The sequence below is a fragment of the Hermetia illucens genome, chromosome 4 (assembly GCF_905115235.1).
Source record: "Hermetia illucens chromosome 4, iHerIll2.2.curated.20191125, whole genome shotgun sequence".
Lineage (NCBI taxonomy): Eukaryota > Metazoa > Arthropoda > Insecta > Diptera > Stratiomyidae > Hermetia > Hermetia illucens.
The window spans coordinates 104,902,070-104,927,869 of NC_051852.1; the positions used below are offsets into that span (position 1 = coordinate 104,902,070).

Here is a 25,800-nt window from a genome sequence, read left to right on the forward strand (position 1 = left end):
TTCTATATTCAATATCCATAAAAAGGGGAAACTAGCATCCGTTTTTTAAAATTTGTTTATTTGTTACACCTAATATTTCGCACAATATAACAATTTTTATTTTACTACGCTTTTCTCAAATTGTAACAAACCTTTACTTGTTTCTAAATTATGACTACTACCTTAAGATTCTATGAAAGATTGAAAAAAATAATGAAATCATGTAAAAATGTACGATTAGGGTCTTTATTATTCCCTTTTAGCACTTTCAGAATGCAACAACCCAATCAATTCATTGATCAATAATTAGATTGTACCTATATTAGCAACAAAGTCCTACTGCATTAAAGATGATGAATAAATAAATCAGTTTCATGTGTGAAATAGATCGAACAACATATTTATATATGAATGTAAATTAAAAAGTAGTTTATGTCCGAGGATGATGAATGTCATTTCCAATTTTTACTTTTCAACAATTTCATTTCGCGTTTATAACATAATTTATTTTTTTCATTATATTTTCGCATTAAATCGGACTAAATAGTTTGGTGAAGTCAAATATATGTATAATTGTCAGATGAAAGGATGTCTAAGTTATAAGTATCATAAGGCAAGTACCGTCAACAACGCTATGCCACAATCTAATCATTATACTAGTAGAAGCCCCGCGAAACTAGAGTAGTATAAATAAAAAAAAACAAAACTGAACACTGAATAATGCAACCATTTGGATTCATTTTGTGAGATTGGGTTCTTTCGAGCCCAATTATTTAGCCATATTCAGCCATAAAATATTCGACAAACACCGAGCACTATTTGGTAAGCACTTAGAATGAGCAAAGCAACTGGTTTCCGAAATACCGGAATATGAAACATCAAAAGTAAAACTACAGGACCCGCGTGGTCCTACTTGACTGTTTAAATATTAATGATTTGACTTTCCTCTAGAAGGTGGAAAGCATAACTGTGACTATTGTCTTGTAGTAGGAAGTGGCGTACAAACAAGGTCATGTTGTTGTAGTTTTTAGCGGCTAAATGTTCGGTACTTGTTGAATACTCTACGCGCTGACACAGCTCAACACCACTCTTTATTTCAATTCAGCTTTTATGTATAATATCATCAATGGCATATTAACCTTAAATTCTTAGGATATGATTCGTATTTTCAAATCTAAATTGAAAAATGTCTTCAAAAGATACTGATTTCCAGTTATCTTGCTTACGTCGCTTTGGTGTCAGATTGCTATATATTTCAAGATAGATTTGAATGCTCTATTTTTATCAAGTCTTTGTTCTAGGATATGATCTCTGGCCATCATATTTTGAGCACAATTTCACATCAGACTACCTATTACAGCTACGCATTTTAAAACTATTAACAAAAAATGTATAAAAATTGCTCCTAGATTCTAACTGTACACACGTAGTTTAATTTCTTATAAAACGATTTTCTAAAGCCAATGAACCATTACATTAGCCTAATGTTCCTGTTTTTTCAGTTTAGTTAAATTTATTAATATTTGCTTTTAGGTAATTGTGAGTTTCATTTGTAGAATCCATTGTGATTTGGATAATACAAATTATGTTGTGAGGAGGAACGGACTTGATGGTGGCGGTAGATACCCTCTGGGGGTGAATAACGTCTCATTCGGCGGTCCTCCGTTGTTACCCATCGACGGTTGTCTTCAGATGATCTCCTTCGTGTATTTCCCATGTAGTATCGTGGGCGGTCACTGTCGTGATAAGGAACTTCTTCTGGGTATTGTCGTGTTCGTTGCCTACCTCTGTCTTCCACGCTATTCCTTTGCATTTCATGATCGACTTCATAGGAAGGGGACTGTCGACGGCGAGAATTTTGGTGCTCATAATCGTCATAGAGACCATTAGGAGAGTTGTTTTCCCACATTTCGTCCCTGTTTCGACCGTAGAGGCCACTGTTTGGTTGAAACTGCGATACCGAATTTATAGCAGCTAAGTTATGTTGAGAGGATCGCCTCCAGCCTTCTTCATAGCGACGTCTTGTGTTTTCGTCTTCGTTAGCTTGCCGGCGTTGGGATTTGCTGCTGCTGCTCTCACTGGAATCTTCCCCAGACGTGCCTATGCCTAGATCTTTGTCGTCTCCGTAAGCTTTGTAGGGGGAGCCGAGAAATGCCTTGCCCCCGAAGGGGCCATTGAGAGCAATATGGTTTTGCGGCAGGTAAAATGGATGTGGAAACGTAGGATCAGTAGGAGTGATCTTGAGGGAGTTGTCATCTTCTTTTATTTGGGGGCTACATGATCCCGGGCCAAATAGCGATAATAGTACTGGGAGCAAAAGCAATCCGTGCATGGCTCCAAAGAATATGACTAGGAATACCATTTTAAAGAAAACTAAAAATATATAACTATCTGCTAGAAGTAGTGCTATTACTCCAAGGATAGTACTAAAGGATCCTTGACAAATTGGTAAGCCTAGTGAATATAATGCTTCTTTAACTTTGTTGTCTGGATGCTTTTCCTTAGAGGACATATAAGTGTAGCAAATATGAGCTGTGAAATCTATTGAGAATCCTATGCACATGATAAGATTTATCATTGAAATTGAATCCAAGTTTACATCCCACAAGGCCATGTATCCAGCCACACCGACTTCTATTGAAATGATACTGAAGGCTACCCACAAAGAGCAAAGAATATTAGGAATAAAAATAAAGGATATCACCATCATGATAATAGCTCCGATGACCATTGCCTGTATGGACACAGGACGAACAAGTTCGAATTGATCGAAGAATACAAAGTATGGATGAAATACGGTGGCATTCAGGGGGGAATCCTTGCAAATTTGCCTCAAGTCTCTGACCATTTCTTTCTCTTGGTTTGTATCGGATATGTTAACTGCTTGTATGAGGAACCGAGAAGCGATGATTTGTGTTTCGTTGTCATTAAACTTGACATCCAGAGAGAAAGGATTTGCCGGGAATAGCCAAATATCCTTGAGGGTGTTGAGGAAGGATTGTTCATCCTCGATGTTTACTTCCAAGCTATCATTATTTCGTTCAACATATGAGAGGAAGGATCGGATCCATGATTCTGTGTATAGAGGGGATGTAACGTATGTTGTATTTTCGAGCTTTTGTGTTAACTCCTCGATTTGTTGTTGGATGATGGGATCGGAATAGTTGAGTTCGCCAGCGATGACAACCTGAAATTGATGGAGAATTTTCTTCATTGAAAAAAAGTCCTATCAGAATGATATGTTGGTGGAAATTTTAGTGATATGCGCTTGTCACCCATTCTGAATATATTGAATGAATTCTATGTTGGCTGGGTCATGTTAGTATTGACTACAAGTATGTTATTACCACAAAAAGTAAGCCAAGTTGTATCATTATAATGGTATTAAAAAGGTTTATTTATTTAATAAAAATGAGAAATTTCGATTACATGTGGATTAACAAAGCAGCAGATACACCTTTCTTCTGCGTACCCCATCAACAAAGGACGCTGCGATTAGCATTTCAGAAGCACTGAAAATTTGTCTTCTAAGAGCAAAAGGGCAGAGCCAGCTGAACTCAGATTCAAACCCAGCCTATAGCAGATAGAAATTTTTCAGAGGTCCTCAAAGAATAGTTTAACTAGTGTCGGTAGCCTCGCTCTAGCTAGAGCTGGAAAATCGCTAAGGGAGTGCCTGAGGGTTTCTCCATCTCATCCGCGGCTTTGGCAATGCGAATTATAGGGTACGCCGAGTCTAGCCGCATGGTCCCCTGTAGTCCTCTGAAGTTCGCGGCTGCTAAGTAGATTCCAAATTAAACGGTAGCCACCCTAATAAACGGATATGAGTAACTTCTCCTCATTCGCTACAAGATCCCAGGGAATCATTTCCCCACTCTTTTCTGTTTCACCATGTTGTCCAGTGCTTGTGCCCAGACATGATCTGCGTATTACAGGATGCATTTCACCACCTCTACGACAAGGAGCCGTGGAGTATATTTTGGTGTTCCAATATAAGGCATTATCGTAGCTAGAGATGAACCAGCATTTGCTGCCTTTTCTCACGCATAGTCCAGGTGCCCCGTTCAAGCTCAATTTAACATCGATCATTACCCCCAGGTATCTAAGGATCGAAAGCGTTTCAACCTCGTAATTATTAACCCGAATTTTCAGAGAATTGTTTTTCCTGCGATTGGTTATACAGAAAGTCTAGGTGCAGTTTAACCATTTGTAATCGTGCTTTGATAGCATGAAAAGTTTCACTTCAATGAAGTTCCACGTACTTGGGGTGTTTCGTAACTGGTGGTAGCAATTACGAAGCACCTCGAAGAGATCGTCGTTACCTTCTTCGGCACGTGAATGTTTCACAGCAGAGGCCCAATTTGGAGTCTTCAGGAATGCCCGGAATATAGCACTTACCTCGGCCGATGTCACCCGAGGCAGGTCCACGTTCATTGCTATTGTATCGATCGTAGAACACGCTCTCTGAAACTTATAATGTTGCCCCGATAGACAACCCGCTGGTTGTATATCACCCTTTGCAACAGTTTCCCCATAGTGTCTAAAAGACATATATAGCGATAAGAAGAGGGTAGGTCAGATGATTTTTGGGGCTACGGTAGCAGAACCAACCTCTGCGTCTTCCACTTGGCGGGAAGTACTCCTTCCACCAGGCATAGTTTAAATCTGCTTATGAAACATGCAGGCGCGATTTTAGCAGCCAACTTCAGGGCCTTGTTCGGAATCCAATTTATCCAAGTTATCCCCAACTTGTTTACAGATTTCTCGTAGTTCTTCCTCGGTCATCCCAGGGTTCGAGAAGACGTCCTATTGAACCGTTGGCTGAGATCCACATTCTTCTTGTTGTGGGAAAAGAATTGTGATTATTTTGGACAAGAGTTGTGGGAACGTTAATTCGTGGCCAGGTGGTTTTTGGGACTTCGGTATTAGAGCCAACCTCTGCCTTTTCCACTGGCCGGTAAATACCCCTTTCACCATGCATGATTCCAATGTGCTTATGAACCATGCAGACCTGTTCCTCTTCGGCCATCCAAGGGATCGAGATGACGCCCTATTGCACCGTTGCTCAGTCTACACATTCTTCGTGTTGTGGAAAAAGTTTTTGCTCACCAATCATGTTCAGCCTCCTCGCTCGCAGACGTTGATTCCAGCAGCAAGATTTCCTTGTTCCAACAGTGGTTTGGTTTCCTACTGTGGTCGCGGCACTATAGAGTCGCATGCCTCAGTTACCCGTTGTCATAGCTGGCTCACTTTTCCAGCGTCGTTCCCTTTGGGCTGTAACTTCTTTTTAAAGCTGTCAGGAATGTTTCCTCATCGAACGTTCCAGTGGACTAGACTCCTGATTCTTCCATTTCTGTTCTCCTCCGTTTCTAATGTCGAAAAAGATGGCCTGGTGGTCGATGTGGGTGCATTGTTCATTCGCGATAACGAGGTACTGAGGTAAATTAGATCGGCGATCGAGCCTAACTCTCTGCATCGGGAGGTGGGCACACATCCAACGTTGTGTTCTAACCAACGTCTAGCTCCGTGAAGGTTTCAAGCAGAATTTGGCCCCTTGTGTTCGTCACTCGGTTTCCCCGTCTAAGGACTACGCGTTGAAATCGGCAGCAGTAATTTTAGGGCTGTGCAAGAAAGGCAAATAATCCCCCCGCTTTACAAAAACGCAGCGTAGAACAATATAGTTTAAGCATATCCCGGCAAACTAACCTGCTTTTCAATTAAATCTCAATCAGGAAGCTTTGATCTCGTAAGCATGTCCTACTTAAAAGAGTAACCTATTCTCTGCATGGGAGTCTTTAGACTATTTGCCGTAATTGCGAGAACAAAATTTTTTTTTTGACGAGTTCGAGTTCGTTCGATTAATCTTTGTTTTGGAAAGATTCTTGTAGCAGAATCTAAACAATAACTAGAAAGGTAGATGATCGGTACGTTCCTAATATCCTAATATATCCTTAGATATATGGAGTTACTTTGTGTGTGGATAAAGGAACTAAGTTATAGAACACAAAACAATCTCAAGGAGAAGAGAAATTGGAATGTGTATTTTCTCGGGAAAAATTTAAAATGTTGGACGTAACTGATAAAGCGGAAGTTTCAATGACTTCCTACTCAGAAAGAAAATTCAAGGTGACCTCCATTCGTGTTGTATTATTTTTCACTTTTGCGACGTATTTATTCCACTTTTCGGCGATGGTTTAGGAACTTATTTTATTGGGGCAATCTTTTGGAATAAATTTTAACTTATGGTGTAAATATGGTAGCAGCGAAAGAAGTTGCTGATTTTTTTCTTTCAAATGTCGTAGGGAAAGACTTGTTAGAATTCTTTCATTTCTGAGGCTGTAAGCTCTAAATTTTATTAAAATTCTCTTAAAGAATACTTTATGGAAGGCTACTTGACTTATCTTTACAGAAAGTGTGTCCTCTGTTGCTGTAGTAGAGTATAGGGCACCGGTGTGGATCTGTTTTTCAATGAAAGTCTGCTTCAGTTTCATTATCATCACAAATCGAACCTAGTGCAATATGATCGAGGGGCTGAAGCTTAACCAACTTAATTATCGCGCCGTTATTTCATAGTATTGGGTATAATTCATAGAGAGAATACAATTTGAAGTACTGCTACTATTGTTGGGATTTCTATCAAACCTTTTAGGGTTATTGTCTGTATTATGTTTTATGCTCTCTGCTCTCGTAATTGATATAAAAAAAATATAGTAACAAGTTTAAAGATGTTATGGCGCTTCCTTTTACGGATTTTTCGTTTGAATAAGTCCAATTATTGTCCGGATAGCTGAGTGGTTAGAGCGGGAGGTCGCGGTTCAAATCTCACTGGTGGCAGTGGAATTTGTATCGTGATTTGACGTCGGATACCAGTCGACTCAGCTGTGAATGAGTACCTGAGTCAAATCAGGGTAATAATCTCGGGCGAGCGCAATGCTGACCACATTGCCTCCTAGTGTACCGTTACGGTCTTGAATGAAGTGCTCTAATACACTTCAAGGCCCTGATCCAACATGGATTGTTGCGCCAACGATTATTATTATTATTAAGTCCAATTATTATATTTGGCCTTGTATACATTTTCCCGATTGACTCTTCTACGTGTCAGATAATATAAAAACTGAGTTTAGTTAGCCAGGGCTTTTCGTTTGATTATAACTTGGCAGAATACATTATGAGAAAGACATGACTGAATTTTTTTTGCATGCATGGGAGGCTTCCTTATAACAAAGTAAAGTAATGTTATTCGCTGATAGATGACAATAAATCGGTGTTAATAAAGTAGTATTTTTCAATAACCCCTAAAAAGTGAAAGGTATGTGCCCACCTAATGATCAAATACCTACCTGAATTCTGTATGGAAACTCTCTGTAGTATTCATCTTCGCGATCGAAAAATACAACAGAATAGGAATCATTTTTCGATAGTTTTCTTCGCTCGAGTCCTTCCTTAATTTTTGTTACTCCATAGCATGCTCCTGACAGATAAGCAGCAAAAATCACAATGATTAAGGCTTTCACCCAGCCAGTATTTAAAACTGCAGCCAATTTGTTTTTGAAGAAAGCCATCAAAACGTGCTCTTTGTTGTCTAGAGGGTTGTCGGGATCTTCAGGATTAATCCCGCCAGCTAACAAGCTCTTATAGAGGAAATTGCGTTTTTCTGAAAATAAAATGAATTTAAAAGTTAGTAAATTCTGAAGTAGAAGTATCAACAAGTAAAGGAAGTTTACTATTATTACTCTTTACTACTCTACTATTTTTGAGATATAACTAAAGAGCGTCACCCATAGATCATTTCACTCAGAAGCGGTCTGTTTTCATGAACTTTGTTACCTTTCCTTGGTGGTTTCTGTTATATGGGACATTATTACATTATATATGCACCATCGAAGATTTGTGCTAGAGCATCCTCGATCGCACAAAGGATTTCTTCAAGATGCCCGTCTTGCGTTTCCGAAACGCATTCAAACTGGCAACCAAAAAGTGTAGTATAGGCCCTTGAGCGAAGTCGCATATTGGTACCCACGATGGGATATCCAAAACCTGGGAAACGCTTGCTGAAGCAATATCAACAACTCTGTTATATCAAACTCTTTCTATAACTCTACGTCATTATCACGAGGAGTTTTTCTTAGTTGAAAACTGCAGACGCAGAAGGATCAAGGCTAGTCATCTGCCCCTAAATTTGGGAAAAACTGCGTCAACTGATCTTCCAGTTAGGGGGTTGGTGTAGGGCTGAAGAATCTACTAGGCGAGCCTCGGCATTCAGTAAATCATGTGCTTTGAGTAGGTTTCTTAGTAAGTCAAAAATGGCCTTGAAATTATAATCGAAAGAGGTCCACAAACGACATTGGTCTTTACAGATGGGACCATTTTTAATCAAATTGGCCAAATGTTAATCGGACGCTATCACCATTCTATAAACTCGGATCACTAACTTGGTGGGCTGGTACTTTCAACCCGTATAAGGACTCCACTTCAAACTCCCTGTGACAATAACGTATACACTGAAGCGAAGAATAGAGCGTTAAGCGCGAGAAGTCGCCAGAAGCTGAAAGTATTATAGCTGCGTTGGTTAAAAATGGAGGTGACAAACGATTCCAAGCGGTTCTTCGATGCTTGCATTTGTATCGATCGGAAAAGAACGGTATCCTGTTGGACTGTAAACATATATAGTATATGATATACTGTTGCTCATATTTTGTGCTAATTCGCTTCTGTTCTTTTTTGGAGACACTTACACGTCTCCTTCATTACTCAGCGCTTTTTAAGTAGGTTGGCTGGGAAATCGGGTTTTAGTGTAAGGACTTTTTTAGTTGGCCCTTTCACGGCCATTTCTGCCATTTATTTACAGGATTTGCAGTTATCTGATCTGTAGGCAGACTTCGTCTTTTTTCACACATTAGTTTGAACATGACCAATATACTTCAATTCGCAGGCTTTAAACGATGAGTGTATCCTTTTAAGTAAGGTGCGCGAAAAAGGGAACAACAAGGGAATCACTGATACTTAGCTGAACAGAATTCAAATATATAGTATAACACATAAGACGAGTAATACATATCTCTATGTAACCCTTACTAATTTTACTTGCAAAAATTGTTTATGAATTAATCACAGTATACTACATTCCGATTGACCAATTAAGGTCTGCTATTGCAGCTAATGTCGCATTGCGTGATCCAATATATGTATGCGCGAGTATCTCTTTGCAGATTGGGCAAGACACATAACTGATAGTTTGTTCAGCGAATGCGTAGCAAAGTAGAACAAAAGTGTTGAAATAATTACAATGTAATCGGTGCTAATTAAATTGCAAATGTATGCAAATTATCAAGACAGATTTCTATATGTAGTGGGTAATGCTGGTAAGGTTTTGAAAATTTACTACGCTATAGTTTGTTTATGGTTCAATTACGGAATGATTAAAAAGGGTAATTAGGATTTAAAAGGTTTGAAAGCAGAGCTAAACAAAATTCGAAAAGTAGACTAGTGCTAGCATGTTGCTGGGTTTTCTAGTCACCTCTGTCCTAATAAGCAGGAAGAAGTCATGCAGATATTTTACGAAATCTTATTGTATCCAGAGATTGAATTAATTTTTTTAGTCCGCTTTGTTTGAGAGTAGAAGTTATTATTGTATTAATTCAAAGTGCAAGTGTATTCCAATATTGCAGAAGCGAAATGGTGATTATTGGTTTCGCTCAGGGACACCTTATCAAACGGCACTTTACCGGAAGCGTCATAATTGTAAGTGGTAACTAGGTGTTGCTTGTTCTTTCAACCAGTTACTATTTTGTAAAAATCCGTGTTCCGCCCAAAAAAAGGCTTTGTGCATCAAATACCGGGGAGATAGTGTTTTTTCAATTGACGCGTCTCAGGACACTCTCAACTCAAAAATAACAGTTTTGAAGAGAAGCATGATTTGGAAATTGTGATATATGTAGGAAACCAACAAGCACACAATGGACCGTTTCATACACTATTGAATGTCAGCATATGATGCTGTAATATCTAGATTGGATTCCACTAAGGCCAGAAGAAATATACTAAATCTTAGATCAAGGAATAATTTGTAGACAAGGGAAATGGAGGAACTGACACCAGATTACAAATAGATTATAGTAGCACTCACAGATCACAAACACAAAAAAAAAAAATCGACTGCATAATCGAGTAAAACCGCAGCCAGAAGCACAATCACAAGGTTAGAATCAATCAAGGACAGAAAAGAAAATGAAGAAAATCGAAATTTACAAAATTATTTGCCCAGATTGCAATATTAAATACGAGAGACCAACGAAAATGCGAAATTGTATATGCAAAAAGGATTAATAGTCATGAGATACGGTGGCTTAAGAACCGTATAGGTTATAAGGTAAGATATGAAAAGTAAAATAACTTCACCGTAGCCGGTCCCAAGCTCGATTGTGAAATGAGGAGAGATGGATAGCTCATTGCGGGAACTGGTGATCAAGAGTCAGCAGCAACATCAAGCCGAACTGCAAGCAACAGTTTCAGCACTCGTCGCAGCATTCTTCTTCCCTGACCGGTTGAAGTCTCCGCTGAGTTTGGGGACGAATTCTAAATAGCGTGTATAGAATTCTCGGAAATGGTAAACGTCACTCAAAATGCAACGTAAGTGGGAAACCAGCGGAGTTTTTCAGACTACTCATTGAATCCCAACAGAGTGTCCAGACAGTACATGATGAGTAGATCATTGTTGAGAGCACCCGCCATGCTACTACACCGGGCATGAATTTTGTTGATGTTACTCAAAAGGAGGTTCGATGAGCCATAAACAGCTCGAAGAACTAGAGGGGCCCAGGTCTGGATCGGGCGGAGAATTTCTGGTATAAAAAATTTACCAGTATACACAGTCCGTTGGCACATAGCATTAACTAGGTCATTAGTCGGCCAGAGGAAGTTCCATCCTTCCTCAATGCGGGAATTACCTACCTTGTTCCAAAAAAGGATACGATACAGGACACCGCACACACAAGACCGATTAGTTGCTTACCAACCCTCTTCAAACTCATAACCTCAATTATTAGTGGAAGGGTCAATGGGCACCTCTAGACCAACAACATTCTGTCCCAGGAGCAGAAGGGCTAGCGATTCGGGTCAAAGGGTTACAAATGGCAACTCATTATCGACTCGGTAGTTATAGGACCAGCAAGTAGAGGCCAAAGAAATCTCTTTAATTGCTACACTGATTACGCCAGGGCTTGTGACAGTGTCCCGTATACCCGGCTAATCAATGTCTTACGTCTATATCGCACAACTAACAAAGTTTTTGGCGATAGTCATGGAAGGGTGGCATACTACCTCATCAGTGCGTCCATCTGAGGATACCAATGCCTCAGAGCCTTTGCATATCTGGTATCTTCTAGGGGGATTTGTTGAGTTTCTTTTGGTTTTGTATGGCACTGAATGATGCTAGAGGACATGGTTTTACAATCAAATATAGCCCACGTGCTAAGTGCGAGTTGATACACTTGATGTACTTAGATGACATCAAGCTATATGCTGGTACTGACGAGCAACTTAAAAGTCTGTTACGAACAGTATATATGTTCAGCCGTAATATTCACATGGAATTTAGATTAGACAAGTGTTGAATCCAAGTCATCCGCCTCATGCCGGAGAGAGATTTATACAAATACCTAGGAATTCTGCAAGGAACCCATGCTCGAGCTCGTGATCTGAAGGACGCTCTGCTGTCCGAATTCCTGCGACGTGTAAAGCTGGTGTTGAAATCGCATTTGTCGGGGAAGAATAATATAAGTGCATTGAATGTATTCGCTATCCCTTCACTGGCTTATGCATTCGGAATATTGCTGTGGACGATAGCTGATCTGGAAAACGTCTAGCGGCTGATACGGACTACTATGTTCAAACTCCAAATGCATCATCCAAACTCTACTGTAGAGCGGATGAGTCTGCCTCGTGACATCGGAGGTGGGGGCGTGGTTAACGTGTTGGCACAGCATTACCGTCAAGTCAACTCGCTGCGTGCTTATTTTTAGAGCAAAGAACAGGCGAGTCCTTTGCATACGGCTGTTTGTAAGGCAGTGAAGTCAGACCAAGAGCGGATCGATGAATGGAAGTCGGAGGCAATCCACGGTAAATACGTCAATTGTCTCCAGCAGCCAATTGTTGACTTGCATTTGTCAAACAGATGACTGTGTGTTGGATAACTCTCTATTGAAACGGAGGGATTTATGTGTGCCATTCAGGACGACGTGGTCGCCACCCGAGCTTATAAAAAGCTCGTAATGAAAGAGCGGGTGGAGAACGACCAGTGCAGAATGTGTAGTTCGGCGTTAGAGACATTGGACCATCTCATTTCTGGCTGCTCCATAATGGCTCTGGTGCGATACATCAACAGGCATAATGCTGTATGTAAGATGATTTACCAAAACGTTGCTTACAAGCTGATGGGCTGATCACGTGAACATGTCCGGTTATGTGCCGCAAGCAGTACTTGATAGTTCTGCTTACAGCGTGTATTGGGGTCGACAAGTTGTAACTAATCGCCACATACCACACAATAAGCCTAACATGCTGTTTGTTGACAAGACTGATCGCCCAGCGTATATGATTGATGTTGCTATCTCCCATAATAGCAACATCAATAATATACAGTCCATAATAGCAATATTGAATACGTGGAGAAGAAGGTGAACTATGAGCTGGCTCGAGAAATTGGTTGTAATTCTCATTATATTGTCAACTATGGCCTCAAGGCTTCCCTCGAAGCTCTGAGACTCACGCACAGTCTAGTTCAAACTATGCAAAGTGCACCATCCTACATACGTTCTAGATGTTGCGGGGAGTTCTCGATGGATTCTCTCATTATTCTACTACCGACCACCACCACCAGGGCCCTTTCATGTTTTAAGTAGGTAGGATCGTTCGAGCATAAATATGTGGCACTTAGCGCTAGTATTAGGTAAAATCTGGCATCTGCCGAGATTGTCACAACTCGGAAAGTAAGTAGTCTGTAGGGCATCTGCATTAAGCATGCCATTTTAATGTGACACCATTCCAAACAGAAGATACCTAAGCGGCAGTGAGTCTCTGCGAAAAGGACGATTTTGTCTTACCATCGCTGATAATAGTTCTCAGTACCATGCCACGCAGGCAAATATCTCTAAGGATAGCAAGTGAAAACAACCGGGAAATTCGGTAAGGTATTGACAGTTATTGACAGAATATAGGAGTAAAAAACCGAACACTAGATAAAAGTTATAAAAAAGAAAAAAGGAATGATGTTCAGAAGTGATAATGATTCCTGAAAAGGGAACATGTTCTGCGCTGATATTCTTCGGGGGGAGAAAGCAAATCACAAGTTCATGGACAGTGTGAGCTGTATGCAGCGAGACGATGGGGAACAATTTTCGGGGCAAACCCCCCAAGTCCTTAAGAAATTTCCAGGGGAATCTTTTTCCTCGTAGCGTGGGTTCGAAATTTGGGCGTAAGAATTAACTTGATGTTAACATCGAATATAAGGTCTTAGATATGCTCAGCTTATGGGTATCTACCGTACCTTCGAAGGGCAGTTCAGTTTTAGCGATTTTGAACAAAATGCATAAAGGGTGTGTGCCGATGGAAGCAATAGTTAAATTGATTGCGGCAGTCAACGTGAAGATGGGGTAGGCCAAAAATATGCTTTATATGCGTGTGCGATTCAGTCATTTTGAAAAATAAGCACTAATTATCGAGGCCCAACGTACCGACAAAGAAAGCGTGGAAAAGAAGGATATTTCATCAAATTTATATCGTAAACCGTACAGGTAAATGGGGTTGATTCAGATCGATTTCAACTATTGCAGGAGATCTGATCTAGGAGACCATTCGAGAGTTGTGTGTACTGTACTAAAACTTCAAGAGCACAGAACACAGGAAACTAACCCGTATAGGAACGTATAACGTTCCCAACACTCGGTGGCAATGGCGAAAATTTACTGCGCCAATGTTCACACCAAGGTGTCAGTGGCATAATATGAAAAGATGTTAGGCAGCTCGGTGCTGAATGCCAGATATCGTAAAGTAAATTAACATTGCAGACCTAATATATGTCGATAGAAAAGGACTTCAACTCACAAAGTCATACGCATTGCAGATTGAAGTGATGATTGTTAAGCATATTTTCGCACCAAGAAAGTGACGTCGCTGGCTGGTCCGCTTTACACTAATTGCAGCGAGAGAGAGAAGTTCACTTAAAAATTAACTGAGGCATGCGACGTTAGGCAACGTATTACTGGTAGAATCAGAAAAGTGCTATGTTAATGCCATCTTGCCTCTGATTAGGAAAATTTTGCAGAAGGCCGGGGGGAGGGTTCGCTAGGAGCTAGAGTAACAAGAAGTTTCGATTTTATCTTAATTATGCTGATATTTTCAAACGATTTTCCATAGCGTTACGATATCCATTCATCAGTCCAGTCTCGCAAATCATGTTTATTAGACATAAAAATTAAAAATTAAATTTAATGCAAATTCGTTGCTGGAAGTTCTATTTCATTTCTAAAATTCTAAGAAATCGAAAGAAAAAACACAAACAGATATCGCAGAAGGGAATATCAGTACCTTTTTCAAAAAGGGAGTATAAAATAATAACACGCGAAAGGTGTTACTGCCTACGAGGTTGTAATGAGTGATATTTGTAGAGAAACCACTTTAAGTGATCTGATTAACCTTAGTCTATACCTATAATAATTACATATTGTGTAGTACGAATGGTCTGTGGACATATTGAAAATTATAGCATCTTGTAAGTGCGCGGGATTCTAAATTGAACTCTCAAGACGGTCGATAAAACCAGGTCTGGTTAACTGACAGAAGTGGGTCTTGTCCTGAAATCCTAAAAACCACTTTTCCACGTCTTCTTTTATATACCATGAGGAATACATTGGGAATGAGAAAGTACAACAAACTATTTGCATCATCGAAAAAACCATTAGTCTATTAGTGCGGAAATCAGGGTTTCGGCGAGCCTGTTATACGATCGGCCCTTATCACGGGAGACAAAAAAGGACCTGGGCACCTCCAGATGACCGAAATCACAACTAGGTTGACCTTGTATTCATTCAGAAAAAATGAGCATCCCATATCTTTGGGTGAATTGCGATTCTGATCACTGTCCAGTGAAAGCTCCCTATCGGGTTCGACGAGGAGTGCAAAAAACAATGGATTGGAAAAATGATGTTTACAGACAATCTATGCGGAGAACAGCCAACAGGAAACAGAGGGAAAAGAAAAAACACAATTTTGACAATAAACTACAAAGCATTACTGACAATTTCGGAGTTTATAAAACAGGACAAGTACAAGTAAAGCGGTGGGAGATATAAAGACCAAAAATAAGTAGGCGTAGAAATAAAGATCACAGAATCATCAGCGGAATGGACAAGCAGGACAAAAGATGGGTTGCCGACAGAATATCAACGAGTAAGGTGGCAATCCCGCAAGCCGGGGATACTGATATTGGAGTCAACCCACCCTTCCTATAGCAGATTGGTGCAGTGATAAAGAGCCAGAAAACAAATTACGGGAATCGATGAAAGGAAGCAACAATTGCGTGAAAAAAGGCATCCATGAACTTACTCAACAGATATGGAAAGAGGAGTAAATTCCGACAGAATGACGTAAAAGCGTCAACTGCTCAGTTTACAAAAAAGGTGGCAAACTAGCATGCAAGAATTACAGAATTCACCAAAATCGTTAAAAAACAGGTTGAAGCCCTACTCGAAAAAAGTTATTGAGGAGTACCAAGAGGTTTCAGAGGTGAATTCTTCAACATCGACGTCTACCAAATATTCTTGGGCTTCAAACGAGCACATAATAGTACAGATCAAAACGTACCGGACTGTCGCGTCGAATTGTCGCTCGCTTTTATCATCCCAGCAAAACTAGGTCGTCCCATAAAAGCAACAAGGCTCATCTTCGCAAGTGCGAATTCAAAAAAGTCTGACTGACTCATTTTTAATGCAGAAAGATCTCTGTCGATAGCAAAGGTATACTACTCCTTAATTCAACGCCAGTGGAGCATACACAGATGACATCAATATCTTATTGTGTTCCTTCTTTGCCATGAAAGAAATTATCATGACATTCGACAATGCAGTGAAGTAGGTCTGAATAGGAAAGAACATGACCCAAATTAGAAAACAGATGCTAACTAGACCAAATATTACAATCGCTGAATACGACTTTTGGAACCCTGCTAACTTTTCAAATCTGGGGAAGGACGTATGTATCTAAGTAAAAACGAGAATACAGCTTACAAATAAACCATATTATTCGGTTCTCTCGTTACGGATGTTAAACCTTGATGTTGAATTAAGTCTTCGAAAAGTCTTTGAAAGGAAAGTGTAAAGCAAAATTCTTGGAGCAGTTCGAGGGGATGATGAATGGCGAATCTGGGATAACAAAGAGCTGTACGATATTATATGACGATTCGGAAGTTTCTGCGGTGATAAAGCTGCGGAAGCATCAATAGACTGGGCATGTTCAATGAATCAATGACTGGAGCACACTTAGAAGAGTAAAATCAACGGCTTCAAACTGGTTGGCAAGCCGAGAAAACGATGGGAGGATTCCGTTTGTGTCGACTGCGCCTCATTGTTAAGTATAAGGACCTGGCGAAATGGTCATTAAACCGAGAGGACTGGACGTAGTACATTTGGGCAGCCAAGGCTCGCCGGGTGGTGTTTATCGGAAATATGATTATAATTTCGGGTTGGATGAGTCTCTCGATTGAAAAGTTTGATAAAATCAGGACCTAGTTTGGGTAATGTTCCATTGTGTAAACTTATGTAGAGTTGTTCTGAATGTTGAAATATGACTTCAGAATCTAATCGAGGAAACTGAAGAAGAAATTGGGTTCGCAACGATACAATAGCGATGGTGCAGATCATATCAGCGTCATTCCCGGGCTTTATGCTACTCTCATGGGGAGAGAGGGGATGCTTTAGTGGAAAAGAATAGATAAAATATTCATTTATTTTTTCTAAAGTCAGTAGCTTCTAAATTTTATTTTTAAAAGCCAATAGAAGTTTTCAATTTCGCGGTTAGTGGTTCAAAAAGGCTTAAAATATGCATCTACTGTGTCGAAATAGTAGATTCACCTGCTCTATTAGCATATCCGCTGAATTTTTTTTTTAGGACGCGCATATATTTATTATTCTTTTCAAAAAATTGAGTTCTAACAATCGGGAAAAAGAAGCTGAGATTGATTAAGCCGCCTAGTTACGTTATTGAGCAAAGTTAATGTAAATCGTTGATATATTTGTTCATAAATTGGCTGCGGAATGCAAAGTACAAATGATGCATGTCATGCCTATGGGTTATTGACGTCTCTAGATGTAATTGGTGACTTCACATACCATGCGCGCACTTTTCAGTGCGTTTGAATCTGAGTTAAATTTGAAATGTTTTGAGTTTAAAAATAGCAATTGTATTTGTAAAATTTGATATATTGCCCCCAAAAACGATTTCTATCATTATTGGAAAAAAGGCGGAGAGTCGCTACCCAAAGGTGCGTCGAAAACATTGTAAGGGGATTCCAATAAATCATTGTGTTTAACAGCTATGTTGATATTATATCTCCAATAAAAAATAAATTTAAAATTAATTTCGAATTAAAATATGCATTCCGAATATACAGCCTAGATGGGAGCTTTCATAGCAAACGGTTTCAAATCTAAGTACAACGCTAGTAGTTTAAATAATTTATATGATGTATTCATATATGTTAATTCTACGAGATTATGGAGTATATACCATACACACTGCTGAATCAGAGAATACTAGTCTGCCCTCTTGTCTCGCTTATCTTTATTTTAAAAGTATCTTTCGCGCCATGCTGTTACGTTGCACTAATGTACATATTTCTATTATGTATGATATAAACGAAAAATTTTAGTAAGATTTTATGAAATTGTTTGGCAAATCTCATAATACATACATATAATTGGCCGTATCTTTCGAGTATAATTTCGGTTATCGTTCGCATTATGAAATATTTGTGCGGTTTACCAATCGATGTGAAATCAATTATTTTGGGCAGGTTTTCTCATATGAGAGAAGAAAAGTATAGGCAAGTTTGAATTAATAAGGATTTGAATCGATGCAGTTAATCAATTAATTGCTTTCACTGTTTGGAAATATGAAATTTCTTTCGATCTTGCACCACAATCATTAGATGTAAAATAATTCTTTGTTTTTTTTATATATTACATATTAGTTTTATCTACTACAATTTGTAGCGGAATTTAAAACAGACGATAGGATTCGATTTTGTTACCTTGGGTTCGAATCCCAGTTGCCATGAATGTTTGTGTTCCTTTTCGTAGTTGTCTCGTTTCTGGGAACTTATCACTTACACAGCATTAGGTGTGATGATAATGAAACTGAAGCATAACCTTACTGAAAGCACTTTAAAATAATCATGCTGTCATTTTTTCAATTTTGTTATTTATACGGGGCTTCTTCTTTGTCACAAGCGGCGTCGGCACGTCGGCCATTTTGTTTTATCAAAAGCCCGATCTGGAAGCAATTAGGGCTTTCAATATCCCCATCTAGCGTATCAAGGCACCGTTGTTTCGGCCGGCCTTTTGGTCGCTTACCATCGACTTCGGTGTTCAGACCAATTTTGGCGAGTGAATCTCGTTAGTGCGTGATCATACCATCGAAGACACCTTATAATTTTTCCAAGATCAGTGCAACCCCATATCGATGGCGGATAACCTCATTTCGGATACGATCAAAGCATTTCACGCCACTAATCCAACGCAACATTTCGTCTCCATTACCGCAAGACGCCATTCATTATCTTTTATAGGCGGTTAACACTCAAAACCATAAAGGGCGACAGGATGAACGGCACTGCGGTAAATTTTAGATTTGAGACGTTCATCGATTGGTCTTTAAAAATTCAGTTTTATTTAGATTCAATCTAAGACCGTGTTGAATCTCAATAATACTGAATTTTTAACGATCCATCCCCATGAAACCGGCATAATCATTGTCAATGGCGGTGACCTGCCAGAACTGAGCGATTTAAATACTTTGGATCAAGGCTATCAGCCAATGGAGAACTGCGTTATGACGGTCCCATATCAGTACATGTGCAAAAAGTGCAAAAAAAGCAAGTGAGGAATATTTTTTCCAACAAAAGGAGGGACGTTTTCTTTCCTTACAGTGACATAATGGAAACGTAATCCTAATTGCGGTATTGGAACCCACTGAAACCTTTATAGCCATATTTATTAGTAGAATGGAACCTCCAACCTAGCGTTAGCCTGCATGTTATATTAAGAAAAACAAATCATATAATAGGGTAAAAAAATCGTTAATTTCCTAAACAATTTCCCTATGATGAACATCAATAGTGGTTTGCGCAAAAAAATTATCCAATGTTACTTTTACTCAGCGACTTGTCACATGGTAACTTCAGCTAAATGATTATATACATTCACCTTCCTCCATTAAATGTACCAAAAATTGAATATCTGATAAAATGTATTCATTCATGCACTATAACATCTGAACCTGAACCATAGTCGGTGCGTAAAATGTAGGCCAAAATGATATTCATCCATTACCTCATCTTGAGCACAAATTACGATGTGATTTTTTTGTGTGGAAGTACACAATCATTTTGATCCCAAGATGGGTCAATTCATCAGGTTAGATAATAGTGGTAAATAGGAAGTATTAAGATTTGAAGAGGAAAAAATTTGCAGATCCGATATAACTATAAACATGTTTATCTATAACTGTGCACCTATATCTCAGCGCAGATATATGTATGTTGCTGAAGGTTTTGATGAAAAATCATAAAATCATATTTTACACTTAACCACACGAATAAAAACTTGTTATATTTGTAGTAATGTTGGCGATGGTTTCGTACTTCATTGAAAAAGAAGATGGAGAGTCTGGTGGACCAGCGGCCTGGGAGTTATGCGTGTAAAAAAGCCATTGAGCAGATTATCTTTTCACTAATTACAATACTCGAGTGTACTTTTACTTATTACGCAATGGGCAAAGTGAATTTTAGCCCATTCCTTGGTAATTGCAATACGTTACAATTTTGGCGGTCGGTGATTGTAAAGTAATTAAAAACGCTTAATTTTTATCTGGATATGCGGGTATGCTTTCTTTTCAATTATTTGATAAATGAGATAATGTAGGCATGTTTTGTTTGGAATTATACTTGTCCAAGCTAATTAAAGACAACATTTACATTGAAAACCGGGTGTGAAGTGCAATTATATTTCTTTTTTGATATGTCGTACATGATAGATTAAACTTAGTTCAAACGAGACGGGAAACCGGAAGACACTTCGGCTGTGAAAGGTTTGGTGGTTTCTTGTGTGAAATTTTGGTGGAATGACTGAATGTAGCTAAGAAAATTCAATTGAATATTATTTTTCAAAACCTATTTCTTAAGTGAATCCGCTTTGAAGAGTACTTTATCGGGATTAGTTTACTTGCGTTATTATCTGCCTTCATGATAAAAATTGATTGAGTATTATGTACCAACCATACAGAAGTATACACATAGAATAGGATAAAGTAGGTATTTTTTATTAGTCTAATATATGCTTAGAAAAACGTTGAAAACGAGAATAAAATGTTCTGATTGAGTCCCCCTCTGAGTACTAACAACTCCGAACAACGCTTAACCAAAGTGAATGGATGAACATCGGCATTCCCTTTCAATACTTCTTCAGTTAAAGTAACAATCAACCTTTAAGTGTGCGCAGCGATATTCGGAGACAAAAATAAAGTTACAGAATCACGTCATTCACTATATGCTGCTGCATATATTATTAAAATTATTATTGTCGAGTTGCTGAATAGAAACGTAATAGAACATCGATGCGTGCCGTAGTGTGTGTCATTATCATACAATTTTATTGTGAAAACATTTGACATTATTAAGATTCATTATTAAATGGATAGATTTTAACAATTTTAAAGAGTGCGTTTTCTATAAGTTGTTGTAAAATCGTGTAATTGTCAGTATGGACAGGAAAGTTGATATTGCAGCAGGAAAAAAAGAGGTCACGCACAATTACCCAGAAATTTCCCGGTTAAAATTAATTTTTTTAAATTAATTTATGTATGATACCGGTTTTATTTTATAGGTTTTTATTATGAAGGAAAGTTAACATCTCTCCTACGAAAAATTTCTGAGGTAAAAAAGCTGGTAACCAATACTGAAAACTTAACTGCATTGACATCAAACGTTTCACGGCCTTGAAATAGATAGAATCAAACAAAAAGGGGCGTCTTCAATGACCATAATGGGACAAATCTAGGATGCCAGCATTTGAATATCAACAAGATCAGTTCGATGTCTTGTAAAAGTATTGAGTTTTTCCACGTCCATTGAAGAAACCACTTCGTACCCCTGCGACGATGATAAAATGGCTCAACAGACATAAATAACATTTGAATTTGATTGTTGATATTTGGAACAAAGTGACTAGGCTTGCTTTCAATAAAAATAATCATCCATTTAGCTTCCATGCAACCTCTCTTTTGCATACTCCAAAATCAACTGTTTTGCAAACCCCAAATTCCTCGTTGGTATATGCATCGATTGAAAAATCAGGTTTTATGAGAAAAAGACCTGGTGAAAAATTTAAAGAAGATTGTTTCGTAAAAAAGGTGTCCAAAAGACAATCAGGCAGGACCAATATATAAAGGTCTTGGAAACTAGGAGGATACTCAAAATACACGAATGATTATCAGATGGCAGCTTCATATTTGTGAACGACTTTGGTCCATACCAAAAGCCAAAAAGAACAAAACTTTTTAGAAAAAACCCAAGCAAGAGCTTGGCTTTAATAATTTTGCCACCGACTGACTGACCGGATCAATTACAGAGAAATTTTCTTTGACTTTTTTAGTCAGCGGATCCTTCTTTTTTTACTATGCATCCAATCTTTATTCAAAACATCTGCTTTGGACAAGCCAGGCTTGTAATTCGCGCTAACGTTGTGTTTGCGGGAGCGATCAATATCTGGAATCATATTCGACCATGCTGTATGCCTTGTCAGTTGGGGCTTAAGAAGACATAAAGTCTTCTCTGCTTGTCGTAAAAGGCGACAAAAATGGATAGAATTTGTGAGCTAGCAACCTAGAAATTTTCAAACTTCAACAACGCTTTGGGTAGGGACTGACCTCACGACTACGACTTTTGGTTATCGAAAACGGATTATAATTGGTTTTTGGAATGTGTTCACACTCCTCGGCAACGGTAGCGAGGGTCCTCAAAATGCTCGTTTTTTCCGAACTGGAGTGGCAATTCCAACGATATAAGCCAGGAAAGATGCCTTGAGACTCTAGAGAGTATTCCTCTCCCTCATGCTAGTGGCAATGTACTTTTCTACTCTGGAAACTCGACATTCCTCTCTGTGTTCCTTATGGTGCACTCTCTTGAATGATTGCAGGATTCCGATGTAAGTTAAGGTGCACCACAATTGTACAATGCTATGCACCAACAGAGACTTTTGATACAATAGAGAAGGATAGTTACTATGATCAATTACACACAGTTCAGGAGATGTTTCCTAAAGGTGACATTGTGATCGTGATGGGTGATCTGAACGCTAACGTGGGTTTTGACAACACTTTATGCTCTGGTGGAGAAAGACGATCTTGGCGACCGTAACGATAATGATGGGAAATTTGTGGATTTCTGCAGCTTCCACCATCTCGTCATTGGTGGCACACTGTTCAAGCATTGAGTTTTTTTTTATTTTTTTTTATTTTTTCGGTTTCAACTGACCGCCAACGAGCAATCAGATTAACCAATTTGCCATCAGCAGTAAATTTAGGAGTTGTGTCCTGAATGTGCATAACAAGAGAGGCGCTGATATCGGCCACGAAAGAGAGCACTATTTGATGGTCACTTATGTTCGCTTGCATGTTGCGTCTCTTCTTGTAGGGTCGGAGAGTGCGTCCCCCAGAGTTCAACATCGACGCTTGTAAGATGCAGCTGTCACTCGACAGCGGGAGAGCTATCTTACTGATTGGGCGGCAGATACATTGAGTAATCCGCCTAACAATACCGATGAGCATTGAGCTGCCATCACAAATGGTTTTTCTCGGGTGCTACATAAGTCGCCAGCCACGTCCCGAAGGGAAGTCATAAAATCTGGCTAACTGCGGAATCGTGGAAGCGGATCGATGAAAAGAAGGGGCTGAAGGCTCTACTAACTGCTGCGAGTCATCGCGGGGGTGACGCGCTTGAACTCCGATACCGAGCAAAATCCCGATAAGTTCAACATAGTATACGCCGTGACAATAGAGAGTTTGCTATTGTGCTGGTCAGGGAAGCAGAAGATGCCGCAGAAAGTGATGATTTCAAAACTATATATCGCACCACGAAAGAACTTGCATGCTCTTTCGAAGGTCTTGTGAGGGACGTTAATGGTCGACCCCTCATCCAGTTACTACAGATCTGCTACTTCCACTCGTATGGAAATCTTGGGAATCCGAAATCTTTCGTAGAGAGTAAAAGAAGGGAGTGATCGTAAAAATTCGATAGAAGGGCACCTATTTTGAGTGTGGCGGTTGCAAGGATAATAGCTAGAATAATCTTGGAAAGCATCAGGGAACATTTCGAACACTTGAAGTTGGACTGACGATGAAAACCAACAAAGTGAAGGTTCCCGGTCTGATGGGTCATCGCAGAGCCGACGGTAGCACTGAACTGGATGTTGCCCGATGCATTAACAGCGATAGATCCACTTTCGCCGCTTTGTCTAAAATCCGGAAATACAGTTATCTCAACACTAAAATCAAGTTGAGACTATTCACTCGTTAACACTTGTCTGTGACATTGGCCTGGCACTCGAATGCACTGTGATCGGAAGGCGGAAGAGCTAGTGACTAGGTCATACATGAAGGAGGGGCAACAATTGCATTCCTTGCCGCTATGCAGCGGAATCCACTCTCCCAAGATGACCGATGAGTGGGTCGCTCCAAGAGCGCTTGGTGATAAAGAAGGAGTGCATTGTTCTCGGGAAATGGTGGCAAAAGTGGAAGCGCATTTCGAATAACCGCGAAGGATGGCGCATAGGTGTGGTTGACGCACTATACCCCACCAAGGAGCGAATGGCAACCACATATAGTGTGAAGCGTATGAAGTTGACTGTTATCAATACAGTGTTTTCCAGATGAGATTTTTTCATGCTTTAAGCATCTAGATTCCGGAATCCCAACTTGTTATAATTCAGTTTTTGTTGGTGTTCAATAGTATATAAGTCATAAGCGGATCCAGATGCTATAACAAGAACACTATCAAGGCTATAGCCGCGGAAAATTCAGAACTTCTCAGCAGTAAGGACTAACATACTGAAGTTAAAGTGGCGATGTTAACTTTTTTCTGCATTGATATAACCCAATTCCCCGCCAAAGCTAAACGTCTAGATTTTTTAAGTCCTTGTTCTTGTAAACCCAAAATATTGCAGAATTACTGGTATTGCGTTTTGTTAGCCACTTTAGTTGCTAGATACTAGAACAAAACTGGTTGTCTTCAATTATTGATATTGGTGAAGTATATACGTGCAATACCGAACACATATGCTATATGTTGGCCTCTACATATGCATACAAGCACTAAATTAATTCTTAAAATAGAAGAGAATGGGAGTATACCAATATCAACTTTTCCAACTATTTTAAAATTCATTTAAGCCGACATGAAAACCTACTTACGTGGTCTAGTGTGCGAAGCATGAAGATGCTACGAGCAGTAAGTAATTGAATTACTTCCATTCACTTTCTTTTGATTTCTTGTTATTGTAGTTGAAGTTAGTCTACTTTTATTCGTTATTTCACTCAAGTGCCTGCCCGGACCAATGTGCAAATACTTACGGATATTGGCAATACAATGAACAAGAAGTTCATATACTCATAAGTGAAGTGAATTCGCTTTAATTTGAGTGGGAGCGACCGCAGACTTCAGCAGGAAAATATATTGTTAGTGAATCTACAATCTTCTTGATATATCTTTTTTTATTTAGATAGAGTTTGTTTGGAATCTGGAGGACAAAATATTTCGGAGGAGAAAAATGGAAAAAATTGATCCATCAAAGTTTTTTGCGAAGTTTATTCATGACTTGGGAGGTTGATTATTCAATCCATGTATTATTGGTTGAAGCAACGTTGGTTAGTGGATAGGAGGTAATCAATGTAGTTAACAGGGCAAAGTAAATATTGTATTTCCGCTTTGAAAATTTTCGGTGATGAACGGACTATGCAATAGTTGTGTACTTTTCGAAGACTGCGTAATATATACACTTTGCAATCATAATTTGAAAGTGTTGATTTCCGTTATCTTGTTAATCATTGTGACGGATTTGGTCAAACACTTTCTAAGCATAAGGTCCCAGGCCAATACATATGTAAATAGACTCGGCGAAGGGTACCTTGGATGTACAAATGAATACTTATGGAGCGTTACATGTAGGTTACCGAAGAAATACATAGCAACATTAATGTCGCTAATTAGAGTTTCTGCACGCAGGGGGGGGGGGGGATTTAAAACCGCCGTTGATCTTTAAACGTTGATTCGGAAAGCTTCTAGCATTTTCAAAATTCGCGCATATCGGCAAACAAACGCAGACACCAAAATAGTACATATGTAGTACTACCAGCCTTACTTTGACTGAAAATATCGTTCCTCGTAAAATGGGCGAAATGTAACAATAACTTAGAGACAAAACCTCGCCTCCAAAAGCGGTTGATATTCGCATACATATTGCGTGTAGGAAGCAGATAAACTGGTGAAGAATTGGTAAA

General features: G+C 39.2%; 1 protein-coding gene across 1 annotated transcript in view; it reads right to left on the reverse strand.

The window, feature by feature from the left end:
- Positions 1-37: 37 nt before the first annotated feature.
- The window catches only part of LOC119655105 (patched domain-containing protein 3), a 184,633-nt gene continuing 158,870 nt past the window's right edge, over positions 38-25,800 (reverse strand). Inside the window, exons 9-10 of the mRNA XM_038060828.1 lie at positions 7,320-7,633; positions 38-3,166 (exon numbers count right to left, since the gene is read on the reverse strand). Of these exons, the coding sequence (XP_037916756.1) occupies positions 1,526-3,166; positions 7,320-7,633 (1,955 nt within the window). The 3' untranslated portion in view covers positions 38-1,525. The remainder of the gene's footprint in view (positions 3,167-7,319; positions 7,634-25,800) is intronic.